The sequence below is a fragment of the Sinocyclocheilus grahami genome, unplaced genomic scaffold (assembly GCF_001515645.1).
Source record: "Sinocyclocheilus grahami isolate Dianchi unplaced genomic scaffold, SAMN03320097.WGS_v1.1 scaffold181.1, whole genome shotgun sequence".
Taxonomy (NCBI): domain Eukaryota; kingdom Metazoa; phylum Chordata; class Actinopteri; order Cypriniformes; family Cyprinidae; genus Sinocyclocheilus; species Sinocyclocheilus grahami.
In genome coordinates, this window is record NW_015505360.1 from 10,715 (window position 1) to 20,170 (window position 9,456).

At 38.3% G+C, this 9,456-nt stretch overlaps 1 protein-coding gene across 1 annotated transcript in view; it reads right to left on the bottom strand.

The window, feature by feature from the left end:
* The window catches only part of LOC107594228 (complement C3-like), a gene marked incomplete at its 3' end in the record, with an annotated part of 9,521 nt that extends 2,010 nt beyond the window's left edge, over positions 1-7,511 (bottom strand). The window contains exons 1-10 of the mRNA XM_016284187.1: positions 7,406-7,511; positions 7,133-7,328; positions 6,843-7,011; positions 6,585-6,658; positions 6,121-6,209; positions 3,936-4,018; positions 3,762-3,849; positions 3,389-3,491; positions 3,131-3,251; positions 2,934-3,049 (exon numbers count right to left, since the gene is read on the bottom strand). Coding sequence (XP_016139673.1) covers positions 2,934-3,049; positions 3,131-3,251; positions 3,389-3,491; positions 3,762-3,849; positions 3,936-4,018; positions 6,121-6,209; positions 6,585-6,658; positions 6,843-7,011; positions 7,133-7,328; positions 7,406-7,476 — 1,110 coding nt within the window. The remainder of the gene's footprint in view (positions 1-2,933; positions 3,050-3,130; positions 3,252-3,388; positions 3,492-3,761; positions 3,850-3,935; positions 4,019-6,120; positions 6,210-6,584; positions 6,659-6,842; positions 7,012-7,132; positions 7,329-7,405) is intronic.
* Between the last annotated feature and the right edge of the window lie 1,945 nt (positions 7,512-9,456).

Here is a 9,456-nt window from a genome sequence, read left to right on the forward strand (position 1 = left end):
TCAGTGAAAACCCCCATACTGTCCCTCCCACCTCCTGCTGTACAGCCGGTGTCATGCTTCTCTATGACGTCCCAGATCTAGAGGTGCAAAAAAGACAATTATGTATGTTTTGTGAAAAACAGTAACAAGATGATTGTGCCATAACATCTGAAAAAGATCCTTCACCTGAGTCTGAGTGAGTCTCTTCTTGTTAAGGACTTGCACAGCCTTGTCAACCACCACCAGACCAACTTTAGCTCCAGGATCTCCAGTTATCTGCAGCTTGACCTCTTCTCCTGTGCTATAGGTATTCCTCTTCTCCTTCTCCTTCACCTCAATCTGGAGCTGTTATTAAAACAAGAGATGGTGTGTCAGAAAAACAGACCTAGTTGGCACATAAGCTGCATCTTGTGATGGTTGACCCACCTTTCCCATGCACGTGTCCTTCACATCCACCCAGACCGAATCAGACACCACCTCAGACGAGCCCACATGGTAATAAGCCACAAAGCGGAAGGACGGCACCATGTCTTTGGTTACAGGCAGAGACAGAGCCACTAGAGATTGTCCTTTCCTCTTAAACCTGTCTGCTTTTACAATCTGACCTTTACTTAAGATCTGAAAATGAGGAAGACGAGTTAAAAGCATTTGTGACATTTATACGGTTTCAAACACAAGCTGCTGTAGTGCAGCTGAATGAGAAATAACCATCATCTTTACCATATATGTGTAGTCTTGATCTTTGACTCCTGGGCTTTTACCAGTGTTCAGGTAGACTGTCATTGAATCACCGATCTGAAGCTCAGCAGCATCAATGCCGATGTGCAGGTAGTTGTTGGAGCCACTTTTGGGAATGTAGGCCTGAGCCGTCATCTTCTTAACTGCCTGTTGCTTTTCGTCTTTTATTTGTGGATCTTTGGTTTTTGCCTGGAAAAAAAATATATATATTGTTTTCTGATGTGCTGTGAACAATATGCTCCACTTCTTGTTCAACAAATGTTAACTGATCTATTTTCCACTAGACTGAACATCAGTGCTGTTATGATGGCAGGTCTTACAGTGATGTCCAGTGTTGAAGATCCTCCCAGAGTATTGACTGTAACTTTTGCAATGCCATTGGCTTTTGTTTGACCTCTGACCTCTCCAGAATTGACCTCCACATCCACATTTTCAGCAGGTGTTTGGTCAGGATTTGTTATGTAGACCTTTCATAAAACCCAGACCAAAAATTAATTAAACTGTTTCATAGGTTCTACAAACATTCAGGCTCTTAACTTTCTAGTTAACAGGGGCTTTAAGTGTAAATTAGTTTTGGTAGATTTCCAGGATGAGATGTTGTAACATTAACAGTAAATTACCACTGCAGACATCAACATCAAAAATATAAGAAATGCTTTTTATGTAAATGACACATGAAAAATGCCAGGCAGCAGCCAATTGCAGTGAGGTTTAGGTAGTGAGGTCTGTCATGAGTGTTTTAAAATCTGCAGACTGTGCTGGAGTTTCTGCTGGATTTAGTTCATAAATAATATTGATAACACATTACTATATTTCATTCACATTTTAAATGCAGATTAAATGCTTTCATTGTATTGTACTGGCTGTACCATAAGGGCCATTCGCACAAAACATGTTTAGACTGTGTTGCTTTTTAATTAATTGCTTTTTTCTATGTAAATGACTATCGTGTCTAACTGCTTTTCAGCACCTTCAACACAAGTGCCTCATGTTCAAAAAATGCCTCTTGTACGGTGTACATTTTAGGACATCCTCAGACCTCAGTCATATGATGAAAAGGCATCATACCTCAGACTAAAAGGCTTCAGGTCCAGGAAAAACAATGTCAGGTGTCAGGTCTCATACAATTAGGCATCTGGCAAAACGGCCTCAGACAAAAAGGCATCGGGTGAAATGGACTCAAAATGCCGATAATATTCACGGCTGTATTAGCGAACATCCCAGCGCCATCCATGCTGCGGAGAGCCGAGTTTAGAAGAATATGTAATTATGTGCTGTGAGCTTTCCTCTTGATAACAAAATAAACACATTACACAATGACAGCGGTGAGAAAGCGGCAAATAAGAAAACATCTGATCATCATAGCGACGTGGATATGTTTGCACCAGCTCTGCAATCACTCCACTAAATTCACGTCACGTTTAAGCATATTTAGCCATTTATAGAATAGATTACTTTAAAGCAGCTGCTTTACAGTTTTAAACATGAATAAACTGTGACAGTATGGCTTTAGATTAGAATTACAACGAGAGAGAGAAAGAGAGACCGAAGTTAAGAAGTTGCCTATATGATACATTTTTGGTAACACTTTATTTTAGGGTCTCTTAACTAGTTACTTATTAGCATGCATATTACTAGAATATTAGCAATTTATTAGTTATAATTAAGCACATATTAATGCCTTATTCTACATGACCTTAGTCTACATCCCTAATCCTACCCAATACCTAAACTTAACCACTACCTTACTAACTATTAATAAGCAGCAAATTAGGAATTTATTGAGGGAAAAGTCATAGTTTATATGAATAAGTGTTCCCTATTCTAAAGTGTTACCTAATTAAATGTTACACTGGTTATGTTATATACAGAACAGAACATCCCGTTTGACATTAGTCTGCAGAAAAACTCCAATGGGGTGAATTATATTGCAGATTCACTTTCTAACAGTAGGCGCAGAAAACAAGCTGTTTCCCCAGTAACATCTGTACACAAAGAAGCGATGTGCTTATAACTATGCAGTCTAATAGCCACAAAGATCTCTTTAACGTAACTATAGTTTGCCAACATACAAGCTAACAATATGATTTTCCTGAGACCTGAAGCCTTTTAGTCTGAGGTATGATGCCTTTTCGTCATATGACTGAGGTCTTGAGGATGTCCTAAAATGTACACCCTACTCTTGAGACCCTTCCTTTTTCATTAACATTGGCTACCGAGACACTGAAGGGCATCCCAGGTTTGAAGAAGTGTGGTGTTTTTTTGAAGTGGATGGTGTACGGTGACGTCACGATCTGAATGCCTCTCCTTTCTGCTTCCACCATTTCACTGCCTGAAACACACAAACCATTAGCTTCTCATACAATCACACACGTGCAGGTAAACATGTGCATACAGATCTGTTGAGTCTTACCACTTTCTGTTAATAGACTGACTGAAACATAGATTGATCGTCCAACCAGCTGGTTAATGTTTGGAAAGGTGTCAGTGATCATCTGATTGGTCAGTTCTGCAGTACCCTTTCCTGTCATGATCTATTCACACATGAGAAACACAGCAACATCAGTCTACAAGACACAATAAAAACCTATTTAACTTCTTATTTAAACTGTCCTCTAGGTGAGAAGAAATAATATGTATCCCAACAGGCGAGATGTTTAATGTCTCTCACCTGAACTTTTTGCAGAGATGCAGGAATACTTGTTTTCTTCTCATCTTCCATCACACCAAACACCACAAACGCATTTCCATCCACCTTCTGTCCAAACAGGTACCTATAAAAGCACATTCAGTCTCTGCTGTAAAACTGAATAGAGGCGATGACTGTCCCTGATCCACATGCACTTCATTACATAGAAAAAGAGCAGCTTGGACCTTTTATGTTGAGATGGAAAGGAGCCATTTCACCATTTTACTTTGATCTGACCTTTAAAATTATCTTTAGTTGGGGTTACCCAGTGATGTCAGATTGATGCAGTCATATCAGTGTTTTCACACATTAAACATACAATGAATACAATGAAGCAGAACGTATTTTGTCTTACTTGGCTTCAATGTCGACTGTCAGACTCTCATCACCCACATAGAAGAAGGACTTACTGGGCTTTAATTTCACTTCAAATGTTGGAAGCACTAAGACCAAACCAGACACACAAATAAGTAAATACATTCTTTGACTTGTTATCGTATTCTTACACAACAAGGGACACAGGTCTTACCATATTCTTTGACCTCAAAGTCTGCAGTAAAGTTCTTCTGTGGAGTGTTTGAGAACAGTGTGACAACCTTCCAGATCCCAGAGCTGAAACATAGGCCACGCACACACTGTAGCTAAATTAATTAGTCAATTAACGATTTAGAGCTCAATCCTGTTCTGTACACACACACACTCTCAGAAAAAAAGGTACAAAAGTTGTCACTGGGGTGGTACCTTTTCAAAAGGCACAACTTTGTACCCAAAGAGTCCATGTTGGTACCTTAAAGGTTCATATTAGTATCCAAAGTGTACATCTTAGTACCTAAAAGGTACAAAAGTGTACCTTTTGAAAAGGTACCGCCCCAGTGACAGCTTTTGTACCTTTTTTTCTGAGAGTGCACGGTGTGGTAATTTAATAAGGGAGTGTCAACTGCATTCTACAACTGAACTCACTCCCGAAAAATGCAGGTAGTGACAACCGCATTTACGGTAATTCTACACAGTGTGTACAGAAGCGAACTGAACGACTAGTTGTTAATGATTTATTTATATGTGCATCAGAGTTGTGTCTTTTTGGTATGTGTGGTGCAAGAAAGAAATTACAGGGTAAGTTTTGTCATTTGTGTTGCTAAAACTTGCTAGGAAAAACAAAATTAATAAACATAATAAACTCACATCTAAACGTGTTATATTTTGGAAATAAGCCATTTACCAAAATATAGTGCCCTGCACCTGCCTATTTTATTAACTCCATAAACTTGATTGTTTTTAGAGCCAAGCCGAAACAACAAGCCCAAAGGCTCTTAATAAGCATCGCTTAATTATAATAAGGGGACATAGCAACCCTTCAAGAGTGTGCGCTGTAAAGTAGCCTTCCAAACATAAAAAACCCCACAATGGCTATGTTACTGGTGGTTTAGTTAAAATCGCCGAAAATAATGAGTCTTTGGTCACAGTAACATTACTTAATATACAACAAAAAGTAGCGAATGCCAAACATTCAAGACTGCAAAACATTGCTATGGTAACCAAGGAGGCAATCATAGCAGTTTCAAAAGTGTGAAAACAGTTTCAGAGTAAGTTCTGATTTTGTCACATTATGACATCTTAGTGCCGCGAAAGACCACCTCTGAAGAATCAGATCAACACCTACTTCTACATTATTGTATCTTTGGCCCCACCCACTGGCACGTTATGGCTGATTTATACTTCAGCGGTTTGTGTAGAATTGACACATTGCTACACACAGCCTACAATGTAGCTAGCTACACCGACGCAGAAGTATTAATAAGACTTTAGTGAATTGGGAAGGACAGAAGGGAGATACAGGGACTAAAGGTATCGATGCACAATATCATCGAACCTTTATCGGAATCGGCCACTGCAGGTTTAAAATGCAAACATTGGCATCGGCCCGATATAAAAAATAATGCTAATATGCCTTGCCGATAAGACAAATAGCTCACATGTGCTCTGGGTGTGCTAGCAATAAGATCATGCCAGTAGTGTGGTCATTCTTGAAGCAAACTGTTGCCTTAAGCATGGCTAGATTCACTGTTTTGGATCACCGCATTTAATCTGATAATGCAACAAAAAAAAGTGTCCTATGTGCGATAGACTACACAGACAGTAGCACGTGCAGCAGCAACAGCTTCCTGATGCCCGTCTGGTAAAGCATTTTTTTTTTTTAGGGGGCGCTGTAGACCTACTTGTAATAAAATGAAAGTAATATAGAGAAATTACATTAAGATACTATACATGTAATGCTATAGTCAACACTTTTCACGACTAGATAATCTCGACAGCTGTAATATTAAAAACACAGTAAAAGATTTCGAGAGAGCTCCACTTATACTTATTTAATTTTAAACGTTCTTAGCCAATCATAACAATGGGCTTTTCCCAAGTCTGACAGCAGACACGCCACTTCAAACAGAGCGTTCAGAGGGCTAAGAAAATTGCCTTTTATTTCTAAATTATGACTTTTTTTTATGTAAGAGTCACACTAACATTGTAATTGCACCTCAGGAAACATTATAAAATAATAAAAAATGCAGTTTATGACTTTAAAATAGATGATAACAGACCAAGAGCCGGGATAATATTGTTTCTTATAAATTACTAGATATTGTCCTGAAATAAATACTAAAGGCAATTAAACATTTACTCAAATTGAGTAGCTTCAGTCCTGACAGCATTTTACACACCTGGCCATCTCAGGAATGATGTAATTTCCAGACTTCATCCCTTTGACTGGATATATCTTGTCTGATAAAACTGTGATGCCTTGAGGATTCTTCAGAAACACAGAAATAATCATGAACACTGCGACTGCAGAGATCATCAGCGCTCATTACAGCTGACATGTCATGAATTTGTGTGTGTGTGTGTGTATGTGTGTGTGCATGTTTATGTAGTATGTAGTTTATGAGGACACAAATGTGTATAATGACATGGGTATTACAATGTGAAGGTGGTTTATGAGGAAACTTCATGTGTCCCTGTAATTCAAAATGCTTAAAAAACATACTTTTTTTAGTTTTTTTTTGAAAATCTAAAAATACACAAAGTTTTTTGTGAGTGGTAGGTTTATGTTTAGGGTGATAGAAAATACAGTTTGTACAGTATACAACCGTGTGTGTGTGTGTGTGTGTTAAATAACAGTGTTTACCATGATTTCCATTGTGATTCCAGACCCATCGAGTGGTTTCATGTTGGGCGTCAGAGAGAAAATCCTGTACTGAACTGCAAAAGAGGTCAAACTGAAATTTAAATTTGAGTTCTTATGGTTTTATTTCCTGCAGATACAAACCTTCATAAAAGCGTCAGTTTAACAATAAGCAGAATAATGGCATGCTGATGTAACATGTTTTAAGTTCACATTGTGAATACACTCTATATATGCTATGTTTTCAGCACTTAATCGTACCTGTGCTAGCAGGTGTGTAGATGGGCTTGTCTGTTTGGACAAATATATATCCAGACTGGAATGAGAGCAGGACCACTTGTTCCAGAGTGACGGATGGAAACTGAGCTTGTAGATACACATACTGCTTCTCCAGAGGATCGTCAGAGAAATAGTCCCTATCACTTGGAATCTGAGCAACATGGATAAAAGCAAATTAATTGTAAATATAATTGTACAAATATGAAGTTTGCCCTCTGAAGAATCACTCACATATGCTTACATAAGGACAAAGTATGTCAAAGTGGCGTCACCTTTATATCTGTAAGGATCTGGAAATTGTTGTCTGCGGTCAGTGTCACTGATTTAGACAGTATCTCCAGGTTCTTCTTTGGATGATTCTTTACTATGATCTTCACATTCATGTTTCCTCCAGAGTAATCCTGAGCCTCCAAAAACAAGTTCTCTGAGGAACCCACCCTCAGCAGATTAGGAGCCGACAGAACAAACCTGAGGAGATCAAATCAGAGCGTTTGAGAACAGATCTGTTAGTGAATCCATGAACAAACAGTGTGTTTGATACTCACAGCGGGTCACATAGTGTGAGGAGCGGTGAGGAGAGCAGAACAACAGTCAGAAACAGTAGCTTCACCTCCATCCTGACTGTCTGTGTGTGTCTTCCTGTGAGCGTCTGTGAAGCTGCAGCAGCTCTGATTTATACCCGCCTCCACCAACCTCAGAGTCCAAACTGCACGCTCTCTCAGTCTGTTTGTTTGCATTTCCTACCGTTTGGAATCGCCAACACAGATTTTTAAAATAGTTTGATGCTTCAGTTCACTAGTGTAGAATTTAAAAATAGCAAGTAATATATACAGTAGGTAACAAATTGTTTCTATTTTTATTTCAGCGATAGGGACCGTGATTCTTCTCATTATCTCATATCTTCCAGAATCAAACACACAAGTTCACATGGTGTATAATGCAGAAATAAAGCTGCTGTCAGTAAAACTGAGTGCAGTTTTGTGAATCAAACAGGAGATTCATATAGAGCTCATAAAGATTTGAAGAGTTCACTGCAGTCCAATTCAGATTTCCCGTAAATGACCTGCAAAAACTGGTTGTGTACATTCAACCTTTGGTAAATTGGCAGCTGCTCTGTTGATCGAAAAATAATTAGTGAACAGCATATATGGCCATGAAAATGTGCCGAAGATGTTTCAACACAACACACGTGCTTTTCTGTAAATGAGGTTTAAATGTTCCAAAGTTCTTCATAGGTGTGGACTGGAAATGTCATTAAGGCAATAACATTTAAGGGGTCCCTATTATGGTAATTGATATGTTCATAATTTTGTTTAGAAGGTCTACTAGAATATGTAATTTAATGTTATAAACACTACACTGTAAACAAATTTACTGTAAATTTACTCAAATTGAGTCGCTTCAGTCCTGACAGCATTTTACACACCTGGCCATCTCAGGAATGATGTAATTTCCAGACTTCATCATTTTGACTGGAAATATCTTCTCTGATAAAACTGTGATGCCTTGTGGATTCTTCAGAAACACAAAAATCAGCATGAACACTGCGACTGCAGAGATCATCAGCGCTCATTACAGCTGACATGTCATGAATGTGTGTGTGTATGTGTATGTGTGTGTTTATGTGGTATGTAGTTTATGAGGACACAAATTTGTATAATGACATGGGTATTACAATGTGAAGGTGGTTTATGAGGACACTTCATGTGTCCCTGTAATTCAAAACGCTTAAAAAACATACTACATTTTTTTTTTTTTTTTGAAAATCTAAACATACACAAAGTTTTCTGTGAGGGGTAGGTTTAGGTGTAGGGCGATAGAAAATGCAGTTTGTACAATACAAAACCATTCTGTGTTTGTGTGTGTGTGTGTGTGTGTGTGTGTGTGTGTGTTAAATAACAGTGTTTACCATGATTTTCACTGTGATTCCAGACCCATCGAGTGGTTTCCTGTTGGGCGTCAGAGAGAAAATCCTGTACTGAACTGCAAAAGATCGTACACAATGGTAATTCAAAGTGCTTTACATAAAAGAAAGTAAAATAATCATAAAAAATAATTACAAAAATAAAACAAGGGATCCTAATGATCTGAGTGGTCTGTTAGGTTTATATTCAGCGAGCATATCTGCAATGTATTTAGGTCCTAGGCCATTGAGTGATTTATAAACGAGTAAAAGTACTTTAAAATCAATCCTAAATGTAACTGGAAGCCAGTGTAAGGACCTGAGGACTGGTGTGATATTCTCAGAGTTTCTGATTCTAGTCAGAATCCTGGCAGCAGTGTTCTGGATGAGCTGCAGCTGTCTAATGGTCTTCTTGGGATGGCCGGTGAGGAGACTATTAAAATAGTCCACCTTGCTGGTAATAAAGGCATGAGTAAGTTTCTCCAAGTCTTGACTGGAAACAAAACATCTAATTCTTGCAATGTTTTTGAGATGATAGTATGCTGATTTAGTTACTACTTTGACATGACTACTGAAACTAAGGTCTTTCTCCAGAATCTTGACTTGATTTTTAATTGTTTGACGCGTAGAGTCAAGGTATGCATTCACCTTTAGAACTTCATCTTTGTTTCCAAATGCAATGACTTCAGTTTT